General features: G+C 37.4%; 1 protein-coding gene across 1 annotated transcript in view; it reads right to left on the minus strand.

The window, feature by feature from the left end:
- Positions 1–4,329, minus strand: part of LOC129262620 (ras-related protein Ral-A-like) — a 29,286-nt gene extending 24,957 nt beyond the window's left edge. The window contains exon 1 of the mRNA XM_054900760.2: positions 2,251–4,329. Coding sequence (XP_054756735.1) covers positions 2,251–2,345 — 95 coding nt within the window. The 5' untranslated portion in view covers positions 2,346–4,329. The remainder of the gene's footprint in view (positions 1–2,250) is intronic.
- Positions 4,330–24,074: the final 19,745 nt, after the last annotated feature.

Here is a 24,074-nt window from a genome sequence, read left to right on the forward strand (position 1 = left end):
ATGTATTTAAGTACTTTAGCCCTAAAAAGGCTGGGGGCATACATGTACAAACCCTTTTGGGCTATGGCATGAACAGATCTTTACTTCTTTATAATTGATAATTTTTTATGGTCCTAAATTTACAATAGGTGGTTTCAAACCGCCTCGATCACAAGAATCCCCGTTAAATTACGAGAACTTTTTTAGGCTGAAAAATACCCATTAATTATTCCTGCATTCACACCGCCCTGAAACATACTCTTCGGGATAAGTTCCTGAAGTTACGAGCATGCGCAGTATGGTCTGATAAGCAGCAAGGCGCGAAATTCAAAATCACTAGCCCAGCAGCAGCCCATGCACGGCGCCGCACCCAACGACGCGCTGGGCTAAAAGTTCCCGTAATTTGCTTTCAGACCGCCAAAATACCCACGACCTTGGAAAAATCCCCGCGAAAGTTCTCGTAATTTCGCCAAGTACCTACTATTTATCGGGTATTTTCTTTCGGGGATATTACGCGTAGTTTGCTTTCACACCGCCAAAATACCTGGTATTTTCTGATCGGGGTAAATTTCCCGATCAGAGAATACCTGGAACTGGCGAACTTCGAGGCGGTCTGAAACCACCTAATGTGTCTCCACAGAAAGAGAAAGGGGGAATTATGTGCCGGAATACGTGCTACAAATACAAGGGAATAAAAACAGATATATCCCCGCCCGCCCAACAGCCCGGAGGAAAGATTTACAAATTAGCTGCAAGAGAAGCTAAATATAGCAAAAACTAAAACCCTTGGGGGAAAAATAATCTGAGCATTAATCAAGCATGAATGCTCCGGACCTATTACATTTCCCTCATGCCCACCGGGCACCAACTGCTTGCCAAAGCTTATTCTTTCCATCTATACATCATGTATAAATGCATGTTATCGACGAAGGCCAACCACATCACAATGATGGTGGAAAACTATCAAATCCATACAGTGGCATTGATTATAATCGACTCCACGATCACAAATAAATATATCCAATTCATTTGCATGAAAATTGGAATGAAATTTGTCTTGCGTTTCAGTAGCATCCACGACAAGGCAGACCCATTTTCTGTCAACTCGTATTTTGACTTCACAAGCATTGCTGCAAACAATATTGCTTTTGGTGCATGGGTATTGTCCAGAAGTTGAAATTAGATCAGTCTTCTTCCACATTGATGCTACAATGTCTCTTTTACAATTGTCATTAACCTCAAGACTTATCCTTGAGGTTTTTTTTTCAATGGTCTCCTTTTGAGAAAATGCTCTTCAATTATAGGCTTTCAGCTAAACATAAGATCCATTCTATAACTTGCAAAGCAATGGAAGATTTTAAATAAGATTTAAAGGTTTAAAAAGCCACCACCTTTTCAATGAATTTTTAATTCATTGACTCATTATCAAACAAAAACATCAAGACAGCTTCCGCAAGTGGAGCAAATCTCATATCTAAAATTAAACCAAACTGTAAGAGATGGGGTGTCAATAAAGACATCCAAGTACAGAAATCATATCTAGCGATTGAGCACTAGCTCAATCTACAATGCTCTTTCTTGCTTCTCTCCCAGGGAGGGGGGGGGGCAGTCAAATATATTGCTGTACACATGCATGACCCCCCCCCCAAAAAAAAGATGTTTAAAGGGGTGTTTTTCAGTTTTGGACACGGGCCGCATGTGCACTCGTTAAGGGTATCAAAAACACAGATTTAGAAGAAAAAAAGGGTGCACTGAAAGACTGGTCAATGATCAATCGCGGGGTCAAACGTATTTAGGGTATATTTTCCAAAGCTTTTTCTTTTTAAGACTAGCCAAACATGTTTAGGGTATGTTTTTTTCCCTGGGGTTATACTCTGGCGACAACTTGTTTGGCGCCAAAATGTGTAAATAAAGCCCGTGAAAAACTTGTTTAGGGGGTTATTTTGCACACAGAGAAAAACTTGTTGAGGTGTTTGGAAATAATATGGTCATGCATGTGTACAGCAATATATTTGACCCCCCCCCCCCCCCCCGGGGCTTCTCTGCCAATTTAAGCTCATGAACATGTAACTTTAACCATCCAATGGAAGGTCACGGGGAATCCTTTATTTTGATTGGCTGTTGAGCATCGTTACCATGGTAGTAACAACTGGATGGCAAATTCAGCATGACAGAAACAATTATGCAGCAGGTGGCGCAGAACTCATCACCAGTAAATCTTTTAAAAAATGCATAATCCTATCATGATGTTACAAGAACGATTGGACATACTCTGTGAGTGGTTGATCAGTCACGCCCTGCATGCAAGGAAGTATCTCAAGACATCGCAGATGGCCATCAACACGGTCCTCCTCTGAACTGCTCATCGTGAGATTCAAAGACAACCAAAGTCGCTACACACGAATCAAATTTTCCACAAAGTTAGTGAAGTCCCTGAAGGACTACTAAAGAGTGTCCTGGGCTGGATGACTGTTGAAATGAGAGTCCAAAAAAAAGGGCATGTGACCGAGAATTCCTCAAAGATAAGGCCAGAGGTTCCAAGAGGAGTTCCTCAAAGATCAAGTGAGATTTTACAATATGACTGAGATCTTGTAGCCTGCTTCCTTCTGCTTTATAAATATACAATGTTGTATACTAATAGTTCCGAAAAGTTCAAGTTCAGTTACATGTTCCAAATCAAAATGACTATTAAAAAGTATTTGCGCTGTAATTATTATCCTGTTGTATTGATAATTAGACACATAGAGCAGAGACAGAACTTTCACACCATATTCTGTGACAGAAGTGACTACTCTTCCCACACTATAAGCTGGAACACTGCAATCGGAGATAGACAGAACCTTAAAATCTGGAGCTTTGTGTAAATTCCGGTGCAAACGCTACAAGCAATTCATAACCCATCAGGAATGGTATCCAAGTTTTAAAGAAATATCCAATGATACTAACCAAAGAAAGATGTATATCAAGAGAAGAATACATGTGTATCCATCCCTTCCTTGTCAAGGTTTAAAGAGAGATGACTGCACTTTCTCTCTCGCTGCTGACTGCAGTGAAGCTTTGAGCATGTCGGATAACATTCACACAACACACTTTACACAGTCATTCTGGCGTGACAATTCGTCTGGGTGTCCTGCTAATTATGGAACATTGTGATCATCCCAAGTGATGACGGGGTCAGGATGACAAGATGACACAACTGTTCCCCATGAAGTAGGTTCCTTTATATTGCACACCTGAAGCTTTCAATCTATTCGGCAATCTATATGCTGATAAAAATCATTGACTTTGAGGAACTCCAACAAATTGGATGTCACTCAGTTGGCAAACCAAAGATGTTTCTAATTTCACAATGTGTAGATTTTCATCAGGAATACAAAAAAATATGACCAAGGATTATCAAGTCAGATGAAGTGCACATTACGAAATGCATTCCATCATGTTTGCTGATTTTAATCCTTTACTATCCACGATCGTTTGACATAACCATTGTGTGAGTTCAAGTGCTAGGTTCTAAGAATCCACATCAGCCTTCATACATGTAGTTGTCCAACATACATGTAGTTTTACTCCGCACATGCATTCAATGTTCTGTCAAGAATGTTCTAGAAGGAAACGCATTCCTGTATGCATCATTTCAATCTTATACCCTCTGAAACAAAATAATCGTTCAAGATCAGTAAAGGTCTAACGATGTGCCAACAGCAAATAAAAACCTTTCGTTGATGATATCGACACACGTGAAGCAAATGTCCAAGGCAAAGTGTGTTTTTTTTCAAGCACAAAGCTCCTGCTACTGTATTATAAGATGTTGGAGATACTAGGCAAGCATCGATAGGCCTGACACACAGCTATCCACACCCTGTTTGCTAAGCAAGGCTTGTGATCGACGAGAAACGATCGCCGAGAATCCAATGATTCATGAGGAGAGCTCCTTGCTGTTAGCAGGTATATCAATAAAATATACACAAGAATGCCTGGATTCACATAAATTATTCTTTGCACATCCTCAAGCAATATCGAGCCAGAGTCACAAGACAATTTCAATACACCTGGAAACTTGTATTTTCAAAAAGGTCACAGATTCAAGCATCTATCATCGGTGATTACGAACCATTACTGATGAAATGTATGGTTGGCACAACATACGATGACTCATTTAAAGCACTGCACATGAAACTATGAGACATTTTGCTGAATGAAACGTCATCGGCCCGTAAAATCATCCCAAATCTCTACAGAACTCCTATGGAAATCCCCTTTCCAAGATGCAGTGTTCGTGAAGCGAATCCAACAGCTAGAGTTGGGAGTAAATGATGTGTACATAATGTGCAATAATGCACTGCTCCGAACAACACGATAAGTGTTAATAATCACGATGATAATTCATTCAAAATGTCACCAGCATATATTGCCCCATCTGTTGCCTATACCCTTTGGTGATGTAAGCATTCAAGAAAAAGAATTGTGATCGATCAAACCAGGTTGGGTTGAAACTCTACCTCAGGCATGGATTAGAATCTGATCTGGAGTGATCGTAAGTGTTGTAATCCTTCATCATTATGTTCAGCATATCCCGAGTCGGCATTGATTATGCTGATGTTTCACAAAGGGGGTGGGTGTTCAAGAAAAACATGGATGGGCTGGCTATCATGAGTTGATTGCTGTTCGTGATGTTTCTTGTAATAATAATGATAATAATAATATACAGTTCTTGTATAGCGCATATCACAATCATGAATAATGTCTCTATGCACTTCCAAAGGACTTGGATATTATTATTACCCCAGCTGTAGCTTGGCAGCCGTAATTACTGAGATTACAGCGCACACGCATTTCAAGGAATAAATTCCTGCCAGGCCGGTACCAATTCACCTCACCCGGGTCGAGTGCAGCACTATGTGGATACATTTCTTGCCGAAGGAAATTACGCCATGGCTGGGATTCGAACCCATGACCCTCTGTTTCAAAGTCCTGAGACTAATCCACTGGGCCACAACGCTCCACACTTGTAACCATTTAAAGATAAATTCCAGTTTTGGTAACGATCTAAAAATGACTTTTTACAGAATCTAATATAATGACCACCTAAGTGTCTGTTTGTATGAATAAAAAATATGTGCCAAAGGATTCTGGAAGAAATTGTGTGATTGCTGAGAAATAAGCAAAATAAGCGCGGATTCGGTCACTTCCGTCGGGTCTTTATTTTAGCAATAATAATACACTGTCCCACGTGTGCCTATCTGTGTTGGTGATCTTCAGTGTGAACATTTTTCAGCGTAGATTTCAAGATTTCACAAAGTTCAGTTTATGTAACTGTACCAGATCTAGATCCTCGATGATATACTGACAATTAAGCCTTGTTTTACAGACTTTCTCATGAAATCAGTGTTTACTGCAACTACTGGAATTTCTCTTTAAGCATTCTAATCTGTTCACCATCAAAGTGGGGGGGGGGGGGAGGAGGGCACTGTCATTTAAAGATGGACACCATGCTCGTCCACAAAATCATAAAAAAATGGCGGTTTTGTATAAATAACGAGACAGGAACGAGGGACAACACATTGTATGATCTTTCCATGTTTTATTTTTTTTATTTACATGTAGATAGAAACCTTAGATTTTTTTATCTAAATAAAGCTCCTCCCTTAATCAATATCACCTCCCCTCCCTCCTTTTTAAAGGGTTGTTGGTAGAATGGTACTAGACTGACATTGGTACATTTTGTATGAAAATTCTGAATAGTATTTCAAAGAGGCTTTTTGTTTCAATTTCACTTGAATTCGTTATTATACCGATTTCATATGGAAGCTTGAATTCATAACAGATCTCCCTTACATCAAAAATACTTTTTTTTTCAATAATACTTCAAAAACAAACATGGTCTTATTTTTGTTCACGCTGCTTTTCTCAATAGCAGCCAATTGCCACGCCCCACTAGAGATTATCAGAATACATGTAGCAGCATATATACCAAACTATGAAAGCAAAATTGAAAGTATACAGCTACATTTACATTGATCATTGAATATCATACATCACAATCGTTTCCAAAAATATCTTTGCTACATTTCAAGCACATGACAGGATAAGATTCTTTGCAATTTTTTTTGTTGTTGCAAAGGTTACCAAAGATATAACTGCTCAAGCAGACGCAACGAGGTAGACAGTCGAGGGCTCATATCAACCAGCGGGATGATTAAATTAAAAGATGAGGAGGGAATATTCCCAGGAGAAAAGAAATATAGACCCAAGTATTAATCTGGGAAAACTTGAATGATTAGGTGGTTTCAAACCGCCTCCATAATAAGAATCCCCGTCAAATTACGAGAACATTTTTAGGCTAAAAATACCCATTTATTATTCCTGCATTCGCACCGCCCTGAAACGTACACTTCGGGATATGTTCCTGAAGTTACGAGCATGCGCAGTATGGTCTGATAAGCAGGCAAGGCACGAGATTCAAATCACTAGCTCAGCAGCCACCCACGGCGCCCGCGCCCAACTACACGCTGGGCTAAGAGTTCCCGTAAATTGCTTTCACATTGCCAAAATACCTGCGACCTTGGAAAAATCCCAGCTAAAGTTCTCGTTATTTTGACAAGTACCTAATATTTAGTGGGTATTTTCTTTCGGGGAGATTGAGCGTAATTTGCTTTCACATTGCCAATATTACCTGGTATTTTCTGATCAGGGTAAATTTCCTGATCAGAAAATACCTGGAACTGACGAACTTCGAGGTGGTCTGAAACCACCTATTGTTAGATATATACATGTATGGGAGAGTGAATAATAAGAGAGCAAGACAACTTTTTATGATGAATTGATTTGAATCTATAAAGAATATGCATAAACTGACGCAATATACATGAATTCATTGCTGTGGCCTGCCAGAGTGAGGCGGGTGGATTATGAAGAACAAGGGGTACATTGACAAAAAACAACAACAACAGAAGCGTTATAAACAGCACCACCCGTATTTACAAAGGACCACTTCAAACATTTTACATGAGATATCATTCATGTCTTAATACAGCTAAAGCATGGGTAATAATAATAGCAGGGCCCGCTGGGAGAACAGGTTTCAGAACTGAAGTGGCTTCCCTGGGTAAATGTACCTTACACATATCATTATTATTATTATCATCCACTGGTGCAATGATTAGTTTATTAAGACAAAAGGTGTTGTGTGTTCAAAGCCCATGATTAACACCTTGGTTTTACAGTACATACATGTACATGTAGCTATTATAAATCATGTAAACATAGGATAGGCTTACATGTACATCAAGTGAATGGTGTCCCAAACTCACATGAAATAGCCACAAACATTCACATGTTTTTACTGCAACATATGCAAGCACCCAAGTTGCAAAAACATAGAACTTGGCAAACACCTTCAAATTGTTTAAAATTTGTATTGAAATTGATTTAACATTTCTTGACAAAATCATGAGGATTTCTTTAATGCAAGATTTCAGGCTCAAGGTCCCAGTAACATAAAGCACGATTGATCATGGGGTTTGAATAGTGTTGTACACTGCAAAAAACTCTGGTGTTGATTGAACACCAGCCCGGAATCTATATATGTCCACACCAGAGAAGTGTTAAACAACACCAGTTTCGTTTTTGTCTAACACCAGATTAGTATTAAAACTGGTGTTGTTTCAATACTTCTCTGGAGTGGACATATATAGATTCCGAGCTGGTGTTAAATCAACACCAAAGTTTTTGCAGTGTGTCATCAATTGTAAAATATATCTGCATCACAATCAATTGATAAGCTGTATGTTGTTACAGGGTCCTGATGATGTTTAATACAACGGTGTTTCTACCAAGCACTCATCTCTCATTAGGGGATTTTCAAGTACTCTAGAATGATGAGCCCAAGAGATCAACTATGATGGATGTGTTTATATTTACTATCATTCACCCCCTTAAACATTCAAAGTATTTTGGAGAATGGACAGACACGCACAGTAGGCATATCTGCACTCTGGTATCTATAGGAATGTTTGATTTGTGTTTATTCATGCAGTTTCTCTCTCTGTCTGTGCCATAATGGTGTTCATCAGGTGATGTGAGGTACAACACAGCTTTCACAGCAAATTGGGAAATAATCAAATACACTTTTATGCTTTTCACACTGCACTTTTTTCCCTTAACCCCAGGAAATTGGTGGGGCTAAGGGGGGGCCTTAGCCCCACCAATTTCCCGGGGTTAAGCTTAGCCCACTTCGTTTTCACACTACGTTTTAGCAAAGTGGGCTAGCACGGTAAATAGTACGTACTATCTGGCCCTGCAAAAAAGCAGGGTTAGCTGGCTTATTGTGGTGCTAGCACCACAATTGCGGTGCTAAGATATGCAGTGTGAAACGAAACTGGGCTAAGGAAACGTGGGGCTAAGCAATAGCCAATCACAGAAGTCGAAATAGCACGTTAATCACGCTCTGTATGGTAAAATCATCAATATTCATGAGCTGTGGGATAGTCCGGGGTTAAGGCTTTAACCCCGGCTAAGCAGATAGTATGGGGTTAAGAAAGACAGTGTGAATCCCCAAAAAGATAGTATGGGGTTAAGGATAGTCCGGGGTTAAGGATTGTATGGGGTTAAGGAAATGCAATGTGAAAAGCATATTTAAGCTATTATTGGTGTACAATTAGGGACAAATCGGTTGTTTAGGGATTTATTCAACAACCGGAAACTCCTTTAATGAAAGAGCAGCTATGGAGGTTATTAAGTTAAAGGCAGCATTTGAGAGAGTATTCTCAACGTTTTGAGTTACGGTACTTCTGGATAAAGAAACATCACAAACTAGTAACCTAATTTTTTACATCCAATAACATCTTGCTTGTTTACTGTACATGTACTTCGAGGGTCTAGAGCAAGATGGCATGAACATACGCATTGATTTTGGCTACTTTGGGAACATTCACAATCATTTTCAACACCTATTTTTTCAGATTCTTTCATTTTTTTTGTCGTGATTATAAAATAATTTACTGTTACCAAGTAACATGTAAGGAGCTCTAATACTTTATATGATCTTTATACAGCTCTCTCTCTCTCCATATTGGTGAAACACTATTTTCTATAAAAATGGGTATGTGATACATGTAGTCCCACTCATGCATTTCTCTGCAATTCATTGTGAATACATCATTTTCAGTTCAGTGGGTCACAGGTAAGCGGATAGAGTAGAAGATGAGATCGATTGAAGTTCCCTCCCTCGCACCTGCATCTTTGCAATGAAACGCTACCCTTAGGAAAACACAGGTTGACTCAAAATGGGGTTCGGTGAACTTTTGGCCCAGGCACAAAGTCAATACCACACTCCCTTTAACCAATGTATTGTCAAGGGGTAGTTTTGCTGTTAGATATTCTATAGGCTGGTGCTTTCTCTGGATGTGAGAGGGTTAAGAATGATAGCATCGATCTTTTAAATGAGTTCTGAAGCGGGATATGCAATTTACAAAATTGGAAAAGTTGAGTTACGCCAACTCCTGAATAGCAGATAGACAGTGAACCCATGCATTACTTCAAGGGTTCTGCCTTTTTTTTCTTCTTTTTCTTAATTCCTCCCATCCCTTTCCTGTATAAAAAAAGCTTTAAATACTTTATATGAAATGGGTAAAATTGTCAAATGAAATGCACATAGGATGCAAACCTAAAGTGATCAATCTCACTATTGCATATAATCATGATACACTTTTCTTGATACCCTTATCACAATATGCAGCTGAATACATTACAATTTTACGGGTTTTTTTCTTGGGGGGAGGAGGATTCACCTCCAGCCCCCCCAAAAAAAATCAATGTTTCAGAAGCAAAGTAACCAGCTAGTAAACAGCAAAATGCACGAAACTGATTGTATTCTACTTATAAACCATGTCTTCCGAATTGTTTATTCGGCTTTGATATGGCATCTTTTGTGATGATGAAATAAACCCTTTAATAGTTCATCTAATTATGCTTTGATTATAGTGAAAGCCTTGAAAAAAAGATACTACAACCTACTGCACCCCCTCCTCCCCAAAACTGAAACACCTCTAAGAAAATCGTAATCACTTTATATCAGTTAGTTTCTCACAAAAAGCAGCTCACTACTAATAGTAGATTACCATCAGCGTCAAGTTCAAACCTACATTAGGAGAGAACTATCTATTAGCCCCATCACAGCTTCATACTACTACAAACCAAAGAAATCAAGATTGAAGAGGCATGCAATGCAAAAGGTAAATGCCATGTTTGTGTTCCATGGCACATGTTTATCAACATGCATTTGTCTGATGATGCTCCATTCACACAACAGAAAACTAAGTTACAAACACAGTAGAGAACAGTATGCAGGTACATGTACGTACCACATGGCAAGGTATATACATATATATATATATTGCAATTTTCTATCGATGTAAACATGAATAGACAATCCCCCCCCCCCTCCATTCTTTCCACGATGTAATACTGGTACACAGACAACTTTTCATGTGAAGATTTAAAAGGACAAGTCCACCCACAACAAAAGTTATTTGAATTAAAAGAGAAAAATCAAACAAGCATAACAGTGAAAATTTGATCAAAATCTGATGTAAAATAAGAAAGTTATGACATTTTAAAATTTCGGTTGATTTCACAAAACAGTTATATGCACATCCTGGTCAGTATGCAAATGAGGAGACTGATGATGTCATTCACTCACTATTTCTTTTGTATTTTATTATATGAAATATTCTAATTTGCTCCTCAGTGTCAAGTGAAATACGATGAATTCCTCCCTGAAGATGTGGTATTAGCATTGTTAAATACTATATGGTTCAGTCAAGTTGGTCCTACATGTAATTGTCAAATTTGTAATAAATGAAATATTGTATAATTCGAACAATAAAAAACAAAAGAAATGGTGAGTGAAGAACATCGACTTTTTCATTTGCATATCACAGAATTGTGCATATCACTGTTTTGTGAAAAATAAGCGAAACTTTAAAATGTCATAACTTTCTTATTTCACATCCGATTTTGATGAAATTTCAACGTTATGCTTGTTTGATTTTTCTCTATTTATCCAAATCAACATTTTTCTGGGGTGGACTTGACCTTTAAATAAAAGTTGTTTATGCAATGCACAAAGCATTTGCAATATTTCAACAAGAATCAATTTATAACTAGATTAAAGTGGGTGCTGGTGTAGCGCTTAAATGTCAAATTTTGAATACCGCATTTGGAGAAGGCAGTACCCATTTTACATGTACATGTATCATATGTATGTATGCCTAGGACACCTCCCCCGGGTGGAGTGAGGCACATGTATATTAATGCATTGCTAAAGGACACATGCTGCTCTGCGGTATGAACACCATGGCATGAGTGCCATTCAAAGTCCAGAGACTTTATATCCACTGGGACTTAACACTATAACAAAAAGAATACAGTTTTTGTATAAGAAAAATAAAATACATGAAACAGAAAATTAGTGGTACATCTCATTGAACAGCATTCATGAGGGTTACAAGGTGAAGTCGTTTTTGACCAGGGCTCGACATAAGCAGTGGCCCGGGGCAACCACAAATGAAAGTCAGGCCACCAAAGTTTTGATATATTCTGTTGTTTTCTATCGTTTTCGGGCCGCTAAATTTGCTTTACGGGCCATCAAATATATGACATTGATTTTGGTGGACCGATCAGGCCACCAAGAAAAAACAACTTAACGTGGAGCCTTGATATAACCATTTACAAATTTTATCAAATGGCCCTAGGGCTAGATACACTTCACAACAGAATAAGGATTTACAACACCAAGATTAAAATCATGAGAAATACATCTCCCGTGCTGAAAATATTATCATTAAAAAATGGTGATCCCAGTTTCATTCCATCTTTCAATGAAAAGAGCTTCAAGTTTTACTTCTAAAAGGTAATCAAATCCTACAGTTCTTTGAAACTGAAAGGAGGCCCAGAATCGGCAGAACACACTCAGGAGAACGATTTTACGTTTCACGAAGATGTGCACCTTGAGATTGGGTGGTCCTTTTCAGGACCAACACTTGCCCAAGAAAGATACACGGTGTACCGTGAAACCTACTACACTATTCTTCTTCGCCATGGAAACCTTCAGAAGTCAGATGTGCAAGCACCTTGCGGCGAACCCCCAATGCTTATCTTCTTACTTCCCAGAGGAAATCTTTGGGATTTGCCCTGAAATTGCTCAACCTGTCTGTGTCCAAGAAATTCTTTTAAAGATGAACATTCGATGGCCATGACACTTGACGGCTGAGGGTGTCACTTTACACATTGATACAGCAGTAGTCGTACATTATTCAACTCAGAGACTATCAGAATGTAACGTATGCATTAGTATTCATTCTACATGTACACGTATCTCTATATGCTTACCCTCTGAATTTCAAGGATTTATTAATAATCGGCTCTGAATTGTGAGTGACCAGCCCAATATCATACTCAAATTAAAACTTTGTCGATTCAAATTTTAAAGCTGAGAAATCGAATCTTAAGAGATTTAAATGTTAATCCTTAGGATTGAATGTAATCAATATTCACAGCCAATCTACATTTAGTTTTAAAACCCTTAAAATTCAGAGTGTACAAGCTGTCATTGAAAATGAGTGAAATGAAGAATTTTAGTTACTATTGGAGTTCTTTTCCCCCATTGCAGTTCATATTGGCACTGACAAGTTGTTTTCATATCACAGATATAAATGACCTACATGTATTTTGTATCTCCATCAAATGGCAATTTTTAATTTCTTTCTGGTCATGTATTTTTGGGGCACTTTTTGTACCAGTTGAATTAAAATGTTGATGTCCTAAAAAAAAAACATTTAAAGATATTTTTTCCACTGGTACTCTAAACTTTGTCAGCAATTCCAGAACATATTTGTTCAACTTCTACCTAGATATTCACTTTTCCTTGTCCTCACTAAGACTTTCCACATGGTGCGCCATGAACCACTTCCGCCTTTGTCCACACCGCCATGCAAACCTTCACACATCATTTGTTTGATTTGTTCAAACTTTCACTTACAAGTAGATGCATCTTTTCCCATTTTTTACTGCCTTTTAAAACAGCCTTCCATTTGGGTTCCATTTCCCTTCAAGTACATATTTTTTTTAGGTTACACATACACTGTACAGACATTACTTAGAAGAATTATTTGTTCCTGTGGTGTCTATAACCTTTATTCTCACCGTGTGTGGATGACTCAACAACTGATACTTTGAAATGTCAGGAAATACCAAAATTAGCAAAGGAAGTGAAAGAATAGAGAAAAAACTTGAAAAGAGCAAAGATCCTGCATTTGATTACACATGTACATTAACCTCACATTGACATTCAGGAGGATCAACATGCGCTATTAAACACGCAGTTAAACAAAGAGAAACAGCTAACAGTAACAAGTAAAATGCTTTGTTTTTTCTATCTCCAAATACATGTACATGTACATGTAAACTAAAGGACAGTAAAACACTTGATATAATATTCAAGAGCTTTTAACCAGGGATTAAAAAATCATGGACTATAAAGATGATTTCTTGAATAATTTTGCTTTACTCAATGTAATTTTGTAATATTAAACAACATTTACTTATTTTATTGGGAGGGGAAGGTTACAAAAAAAAACCCCAAAACAAACAAGACAGGCTTTACAAGTTAAAATATCCTCGCGTTTTCAATATCATTGAAGTGTTTGAGTGTGTGTGTGTGTGTAGGGGAAGACTTTTACAGCTTCCCTACAATGCAACTCAAATCACCTCCCTCTTTTTTTCTTTTGCACTACAGGACCGATTTCATACAGAAGATTGCGGTAACTGCCATCCGATGGAAACCTTGATTTTGAATGGCTGCTGAGCCCTGTTGCCATGGTAATTGCCAAGATGGCAAAGTTACCATAATTGCATAGTGAAACAGAGCCCCGGGACTTTAATATTTCTTGTTAATCTCAAGAGGTCTAGGGGTCTTCCAAGGTCATCTGAGTACATTGTTACACCATCGTGACAAGGCATCCCAAAAATCAACAATAAGGGTACAATAAGCACCAAAGGAATAGTGCTGCTTGGAAACATGGATTGTTTGAAAGTTTCAATGAAAAAAAATTTTAAAAGTAGCTCTTGGAACACTGGAGTGGTGAAACCATAAAACAAACATGTAAAATTCAGCTGGGGAAATGATTGCAAAACGTCCATCAAAGCATCATTACTGTACATGTACATGTATGTGCGTGATGAAGATCAAACATGGTTTTAAAATCATTGCTCACTCCAACTTCTAAAAGCTCTAGAGTTATGAAGAGAAAAGGCTTAACTAAATTTTCTGTAGTAACTAGCAATGAAAATCCCAAATCCATCCACTTATGAGCACTGAGACTTGAATATTATAAAACCAGAAACAAAATTCTAGTCAAAAGTGGTATGATGCATATATATGAACTGTCAAATGTTCTCAACAGAGACATTACATGTACCTGTTACACATACACATACATGTAATTTTGTTCATTTCATTAAGGTCAGTGTGTGTGTGCCCACCAAGGTGTGTGAAGAATCATTATGTTGAACTACTGGCACGAGCAGGTGAACGAGAACCCGATATGATCAATAGCAAGCTTGGATGACACTGATGAAATCTACACCAGATAGGAAGATACGACCCAATTCTATTTATTGGTGGGTGGGAGGATAGATGTCGATCTATCCCACTTGAATCTGGCATGCCTTGTGTGTAACTGTCAGACAAACCAGATTTATTTCAAACCCTATTCTCAAAATTAGCATGAGTATGAAGGTTGGGCATACCATGATTTATTTAGACCCATTCCCTTTTATACTTGGGATTTAATTTTGGGGTGTAAACCTCATGCATCCAGTATGGCCACCTGTATATCAAAGGTCAAGTCCACCCCAGAAAAATTATGATTTGAATAAATAGAAAAAAATCAAACAAGCACAACGTTTACTGAAAATTTCATCCAAATTGGATGTGAAATATTAAAGGAAGTTATGACAGTTTTAGAAAGTTTTGCTTATTTTTCACAAAGCCGGTATATACAAGACTCAGTGATATGCAAATAAGAGTCAATGATATCTCTCACTCAGTATTTCTTTTGTTTTTTATTGTTTGAATTATACAATATTTCATTTTTTTAGCAATGTGACAATAAAAACCAACTTCACTGAACCATAAACAATGAAACAATGGTAATTCTTCATGTTCAGAGAGGAACAAAACTTTTTTTCCCCAGGACAATAAGGAGAAAATCAGAATATTTCCTATTTCATATACTAAAATACAAAACAATTAGTGAGTGGGTGATGTCATCAGTCAACTGATTTGTTTACCAACCAGGATGTGCACATTACTGTCCTGTGAAACAAAGCAAAACTTCGAAAAATCATAACTTTCTTAATTTATATCCGATTTTGATGAAATTTTCAGTGTTATGGTTGTTGGATTTTTCTCTTTTTTTCCAAATCTTTTTGTTGGGGTCGACTTGTCCTTTAACTGTGGATAGATTTATATTCAGACCACCTCAATTCACCAGAATACCCGTAATGAGAACTTGTTCATGCTAAAAAAATACCCAAATTACTTTTTGCATATACAGTATCTTGAATATTGTGAATATGGTTTTTAAAACAAATCTTTATTTATTAAAGAAATTTTCAAAATTTCCTTGAACAACAGATGAAGTGTCTAACCAATAATCAACTTCTTCTGTTACTATTACCATTTCACTATATATATAAAACAAACATACATTTCAAAGAAAATGTATAAAATTTAAAATACAAATTCCTTTCTCACACACAACAACAAACGTCAATGCTCAACCTGTTTACATGCAGAACAAGCATGTAGTGCATGCTTCACTATATTTGACAGTACAATTCAGTATCATGCATGCAAGTCCTCCGAGAAGTTAATCATAGGAATAGCAAATTGACAATAAACAGATTTCTCTCTAATCTGTATGCATGAGTCATTTAAATCCACCCGGGTCTGGTAAGACAGAAGTTAGCAATCAATTGTACGCCTGATTTTCACAATTAATTGTACATTGATGTCAATGCAATCAATCGTAACAAGAAATGTCCTATGATGAGTGCTAACTTATATGCTTTTCACACTGCACTTTTCTCCTTAACCCCGGGAAATTGGTGGGGCTAAGACCCCCCCCCCCCCCCCCAGCCCCACCAATTTTCCGGGGTTAAGGTGAGCCCACTTCGTTTTCACACTACGTTATAGCAAAGTGGGCTAGCACGGTAAATAGTACGGTACTATCTGGCCCTGAAAAAAAGCAGGGTTAGCCGGCTTATTGTGGTGCTAGCACCACAATTGCGGTGCTAAGAGATGCAGTGTGAAACGAAACTGGGCTAACGAAAAGTAGGGCTAAGCATTAGCCAATCAAAGAAGTCGAAATTGCACTATACCGTAATCGTGCTCTGTATAGTAAAATCATCAATATTCATGAGCTGTGTGATAGTCCGGGGTTAAGGCGTTAACCCTGGCTAAGCAAATAGTATGGGGTTAAGGAAGACAGTGTGAATCCAAGAAAAAGATAGTATGGGGTTAAGGAAGTGCAGTGTGAAAGCATATTAGTTGCTCCCCACAAGTTATTACTTTTTACTGCTCAGTCTGTGTTTTACATTCTTACAGTGTGTGTTTGCAGAGTAAATGAGAGAAAAATTGAAACAGGAAGTTGGGACAGAATATACAGGAAGTAATTAGTAAATAGAGTGCATGGGACATTATAAACACTCGACAAACTTTTTTGAGGCACAAAACAAACAGGGTAAGACACGTATTGGTTTGTTCATATCCTCACAGTTGTACCCACGCAGGGCAAAGTTTAACACACATGTACATTTATAATTAGACCAAAAGCTTCAGTCTGTATTTTGGTTGTTCCGCTGAACTGCGTTGGCTCACTCACCAATACATAGACTGAAGAGCTTGGAGGCCCATACGTACAGACAACGTATTAGCAGTAACGTTAGATCTAACATTCGGCGGAAACCCAATTTTCCGATCGTTTTTTTGTACATAAAATGTCACATTATGAAAAAGAAATCACATCCATATTTACGAAAAAATGTTTAAAATTCAGAAATATTGTACCTTAGACCGCAGTTACCGCTAATTCCTTTCAAATGATGATCCAAACATCGTCATCTTCGATCCTTTCGTTGGTCAACGTAAGTTGCCATCTTTGATGACGTCATCATCCTTACAGACGTATTACTATATATCGCGATTTGTGCCGCTGCTTTGCGCTTGTAGATGTGCGTGCGTTCGGAACTTGTCGCTCGCATTGATTGGCCAGGATATCGAAAATTTAAACGGAAAGCCTTAATAAAAGCACAACTCGTTGAAGGCTGCAATTTTTTCATCTCCGGCAGAAAATAAAAAAAATAAGGAATAACCCGGGAAATAACTCATCGGTAACGTATATTTTCGATATTTTATAGAACTTACATAGTATCAAAAGAAAGATAGAGTCTAACGAAAATAGTGGGCCTTCGCATTCAAGATAATATAATGTCATTTAGAATCTAAAAGAAATTAAAATCTGGACAAAACCCGTCCTCCAAATTGCCGACCAGATTACACATGCAGGCTCGCACTAACACACTACCGTCGGTGAATGGGGATTATAGTAAAATGTCAGAAATTGTTGAATAAATCCCCAGACACGACGGTTATTCCTGTCTAATGTATAATGTGAAACAACTAAGTCACAAATTGAAGTTATCATCGGCCTAAAAATAATGGGAGAAATGAGAAAGTTTGCTTTGGGCATCTAGCCACTTTGTCAGATCTATGAATGAAAATGACTTTAAAACATTGGTGTTAGATCCTCAATTCAAGAAACAGGTGGCATTTCTTTCTTTTTTTCAAATGGTTCAGAAAGGCTCTGTAAACTACAAAACATTGCCAATGAGTCATGCATGAATTCCCTTCCATTGCTGGTAATATGTATACGATATGTGTGCACCTGTGAAGTTTGTATCATTTTATGAAAAAAAGTCATCAGGGGCCGATTGCACGAAAGGGTCTTTGCAAGGACCGTCTTTCATGTCGCCCATTTATTATGATGCGCCATGTGAAACGCATTTCAAATAAATTACCTGCAAACATATTTTATCCATCCGTTAAAGTAAACAAAATCTTTGTTTATAAAATGATGTGATATATCATTGAATTGTATACAAATTGATTTAAATGCTAGCTAACGAATTTTATTTGTTTATCATACATTTCGGAAATATCCCGCATACAGCGCATCATAAAAGATGGGCGACACGAAAGACGGTCTTTGGAAAGACCCTTTCGTGCAATCGGCCCCAGAATTACCCGATTACATAGTGGAATATCAGATAATGTCTCGCATGGACATTTTCAAATTTGGGCAATTATGAGACAATCAGTTTTATCTTTTTAATACTTGAGGAGGAAATACATTGACGATACCCTTCACTTATTTCACAGAAAGAAGAGTTAATCATTAAACTCAAATCTAACTATTAAATAAATGATTGACCAAATAAAAAAAAGAAATCTGACATATTATTGAATTTTAACAAACAAAATACAGTTGCTCATCTTGATTAAAGATCAAAGGTCTAACAACGACCCTGACTGACTTACAACATATATTCCTGGATGGCATTTCATATCATAAAATAAATAGTGATTTTCACAAGCTATTGTTATTATAAGCTACTGGAAATCCTTGCATCTGATTGGCTGACAATAAATAAGCAAGTGAAAATCACATACTACACATATTGTAAACACTCCACCTACAATAAAAAGGCAATTTAAACCTTAAAACAGACTGGTGTTTTATACAAGGTACAGTGCTAAAAATGTGACGATGAAAACTTGTAAAACCCCATTACATATTGTCTCCAATCATGCTCATATTGCTTTCTTCAAGTGGCAGGCAACTGAAAACTTACATTCAGTGCTATGCTCAAAGTGAAAGGATTTATTGTCTTAAAATCAGAATTTCGCTTTGTCAATCAAAAAGCCAACCTTGTGGATAAAACAATCACACATAAGGTGGTTTCAGACCGCCTCGAAGTTCGTCAGTTCCAGGTATTTTGTAGTGTGAAAGCAAATTACCGGGAATGCGCAATTCCCCCGAATGAAAATAGCCGCTTTCAATAGGTACTAGAACTTTCGCACAGATTCTTCCAAGGTTGCAGGTATTTTGGCAGTGTGAAAGCAAATTACAGAAACTTTAAGCCCAGTGTGTTGGTGCAGACACTGTGGGGGAGGGGGCTGCTGAGATTTTGAATCTCACACCTTGCTTGCTTATCAGACCGTAATGCGCATGCTGTAACTTCAGGAACTTATCCCGAAGAGTATGTTTTGGGGCGGTGAAAATGCATGAATAATTTACAGGTATTTCAGCCTGAAAAAAGTTTTTGTAATTTAACGGGGATTCTTGTGATCGAGGCGGTTTGAAACCACTTATTAATAGACTCCTAGACAAAACCTAAAGGGGTGTTGTATAATTGGCTCTGGTATCAGGAAAAAGGCAAATTTTTCAATTTCAAGGCAACGGGCAACACTGGCGCTGGTCCGACGGTCCCAGACCAGTAAAAATTGCTGTCAGGCCAGTAACTTTTCAGAAAAAGCCAGATTTACTGGTCATACATGACCAGTAAGATTATATCTAACTGATACAAAATATTTTCTTCTCTTTTGAAAATTATAAAAATGGCTCTGGCATCTCAAAAAATGGCTCTCATGAATTATGTTGAGTGTGTGTACTATATTTTTTTTTTTGGGGGGGGTAACAATAAGCAATAAAAGACAGCAAAATAAACTCAAGTCTCTCTTATATTTTTATTTTTGGGGACCAGTAAATTTTGGGTTCGGTCCAGTCAAAAATGGAAAAAATTGATATGTACTGGTCCGACATGATCAGGTCGGACCAGTAGAAAAAAAGGGTTAGTGTGGAGCCCTGTTTTCAAGGGCTAGTTTCACAACCTGCTACATAAATATACAAGGCTCTTTTAAGCATTTTGGAGCAAAATCACCCAAGCCCCAGTATAACTTTTTATTATCTCGGGAACTGTCTGGGAAAACAATTTTAGACAACAGTCTAAAATTAAGGCTGTTTTAGTGTGTTTATGCCGACACAGTTATTCACTGCCAACGAGTGATTTCATGTACGGTGTTGAAATCTAGTGTTGAGGTGTTGGTGTTGTGACAACACCAGCAACAACACCATACTTGAAATGTTGCTGGTGTTGGGATTGACCTCAGAAAATATGACGAATTTCCGGCAGTTCATGTTGAGCGCTGAATGTCATCTGCTGAACCAAGCTTCACAGCTGATGTTGACGATCTACCTGTAATTTCCCCTTTCACCAACACCAACCCCAGGAATTGGGAAAATCGTGATTTCAAGTTCGGTGTTGGTGATTTGAAGCCCACGAACAGATGGCAAAAAGGATGAAACATTCCCGTAAATTAGATTTTTACATTTAAGATGAGTGCAAATCATTAGAGCCTTATACATTTTAATGGACAATAATTACTCTTAGATAAGTATTCTTGACGTGGTTTTAGCCTTTGCATTCTGTACAATGAGATTTTACTGTAATTTCTCCCCGATATCAGTAACATCACTCTCGTCGTCGAGAAGTTCTTGCATAAGGTTGAGATGAACTAGCAGCACAGCGCAGAGGCGTGACGTCATAGGCTATTCGTTCCTCTGAATCCTACTTGGTGTTGAGAGCGTAAAATGGCTACTGAACTGAGCTCTAGGCCTAACACTGCTGTTAGAGCTCAGTTCAGAAGTCGTTTTACGCTCTCAACACCAAACACCGAACTTGAAATCACTCATTGACATAACACCTTCATCAACATACAACAATAGACAATTTGACCATTCCGTATAATAGACATGCTCACTCAGAATGTTATTGTTAAAAAACTCCTCGAAAGTCGGAACAGATTCTAGATCGACTACACTACAGTCTAAGGCCAAGTAATAAAAAGATAGTAGTTGATCGTCCGGGTTTTTTGAGAGCAATGATGAGGGAGGTCCCTACTATTTGCTATCTTACTTTTTTTTTTTTTAAACAAGGAGACATTTTCTTGGCCCATTTTTTTTACATCAGTGATGAGGGAGGTCCTTACTATTTACTACTTTTTTTGCTCTTTTTTAATGTAATGATTGTCAGGTCATGTGAGGCTCGATTTGTGTGATCAATGCATGCTCAATATTAATATATAAGTAGAAACATATATATATATATATATAATGACTATACGAAACTGCAGTTACTGAAAAGTGCTCAACTACATGTACATATAGGAGCTTCATGTAGTATAGTAATAGCAAGGCTCGACATTAGCGGTGGCCCGGTGGCCCGGGGCCACCAAAAATTCACCTCGGGCAACCATTATTGATAAAATGTTAAGTTTTGGTGGCCCAATTCGGGCAACCAATAATTTTCAAAGTAGCGCAATTTTCCTCCCAATTTTGCATGCATTTATCAACTTTCTACAGCTCAAATTGCAAGCCAGTTTGTCATGCGCCCTTTTTGTTGATTTACACACAAATACACACACACAAAGTTTGCATATTAGGCCTACAGCTATAGCATACAGCAGCTATTATCCAGCCAACCGCGCCGGCCGGCTGGCGTGAGCTTTGCATGAAGCCACTGCATACAGTACAGCTGTGCTCTAGATCTAGCTCAGCCTATTCAGACTCGGGGAGCTGCGATAAAAAATGTTGCTGCTGAGAAATCTTCCACAGAACTTTAAAAATCTAAGTCAAAGTCACCTTTTACACCAATGAAATGCCCTTCTACAGTCTATATTACGAAAATCTGGTGTACCCTGATTATTTGCAAGTATTAAGAAGAGGAATTATGACCTCTCTTTTGACTCAAAAAGACCGATTTCCACATGAATTAATACACATAAAAACACATAGGCAAGTACATCACAGTCCCACGTGTGCATTTGTATGTATGTTGATACTTGGTTTCTTTCGAAGCTGTGTATTTTCTAGCCTTAAACAAACAGACAGTTTCTTTCTTTCTTGTTTATAAATGACTTCTTAAACCACTCTTGAGAAAGTAAATACTGTGGGAAGGAATTTCATTGATATGAAATGTGATTTTTTTTCCCAACATTTTGGCAAATATAGGGAAGGACTTTTCTCACACTTTTTTTCCAGATATATTTTTTGCCGTTTTTTTTTTTTCTTTCATTTTTTTTTACAGTGGTTAAACCATTTATACCCCTTCCCATTGAATATGCTTGATTAAAAAATATGTTTCTACTGAAAATAAAATAATACAAACTAAAGGATATAAAAATAGAAATGTGCCATTCCCAAAAGGTAAGTGAAAATTATTTGCTTGGCTTTTAATTATATTCCAGTCAGAATAGACTGTTGCCACAGCTGTTAAAAAATAATGTAATGGCTTCTTAATTTTCCCCTTTTCCCCAGTTTTACATTAACTTTGTTTTATTAATTTTTCTTTCATTTTCTTTTCTTTTTTCTCTCTAATTTTTTTCTTTTCTTTCTTTCTTTTTTCCCCTGTTCTTTGTTTTTTTCTTTTGTTTTATTTCACTAATTTCTTTTATCATTTTTGTTTTCTTTTTGTTATATACTTTTTGAAAATTATTTTCGTTTATCCCCCTTTTATGCATTGTTCTAATTTTGCAGCATATTTTTCGGTGATTTTCTCCTTCTATAATATGCTGCAAAAGAGAAAACAGAAATAAACTGGATTTGGGGCATGCATAATCTAGGTTTTAGGATTCAAAGAGGAAGGAAGGAAAAACCATTGTTTTGTACATCTATCTGAGTTTGCTATGCACTATTTATTTACTTTACCATTATCTCTATACAGAGATTTAAAAAAAAGTCCACACAACCTGCGAACAATACAATTCATTTATTCACTTTCAATCATTTCATTTTTACAACGATAGAAACAATTATCAATTAGCAAAGTAAAATAACAGCAAACAAGGTTTACATACAAGATGTATAAAGTGAAAGTAACTTAGTGGTAGTGGCTGCAGAATTAATATTTCAGAAGTTTGTTTTATTCATTTTTAATGTTTTAAAAAAATATTTTTCGGGCCACCAAACTTTAATATCGGGCCACCAAAAAAAAGTATTTGATGGTTTTGGTGGCCCGAACGGGCCACCACCAAAAAAAGTTAATGTGGAGCCTTGGTAATAGGGTGGAGCGAGTTGCTTAGATTTTAGTTGTACAGACTGTTTCCCCCTGAGGGTTCATCAGCAAGTTGCTGATGAACCCTCAGGGGGAAACAGTCTGTACAACTAAAATCTAAGCAACTCGCTCCACCCTATTACTATACTATATATATATATATATATATATATAAGCATGTATTCTAGTAAAGTTTGAAGAAAGAAATACTCTGTGTTCATGTCTGTCGATATGTTGAGTACGGAGCTACAGAATGCATGGTCTGAAAAGCAGAAGCACGAGTGTTGGAAGTACTGACTGGAAGAAGTGAGAAGTACGGAAAATACTGACTTTACCGAAGTACAGAAAATACTGACTTTACTGAAGTGCAGAAAATACCGACTTTCCTGAGATACTGAAAATACTGACTCGAGAGAAGATACGGAAAGTACTGAGACGGGAAATACTGACCTTACCGAGATTCCGAGATGAGTGAGGATGCTTGAAAGTTCTGATATTACCGAGATACTGAAATTACGGAAATACTGAATGCTGGGTATTCGGTCTTCAACATGGTTGTGCGGTTCCATGAGATATGATATAAGATATTGTGAAGGAGTTAAGAGTCAGAAGTGAAGAAAGACGGACTTTACATCAACTGGTTGTATATTGCAGCCGAAACGAACCAGCTCGTCAGGAAAGAAAGTCGGTTCGGCTACAATATATATACATATATATGCATATATATATACATAAATATATATATTCAATTAATTGGAAATCTATGGAAAATGTATTATGCAATAAAAATTTATTGATGTATTACTGATGTATACCGGTATTGTATTATTAAAACAAAATGGTCATGTCAAGTGAAAACG

The sequence above is a fragment of the Lytechinus pictus genome, chromosome 1 (assembly GCF_037042905.1).
Source record: "Lytechinus pictus isolate F3 Inbred chromosome 1, Lp3.0, whole genome shotgun sequence".
NCBI lineage: Eukaryota > Metazoa > Echinodermata > Echinoidea > Temnopleuroida > Toxopneustidae > Lytechinus > Lytechinus pictus.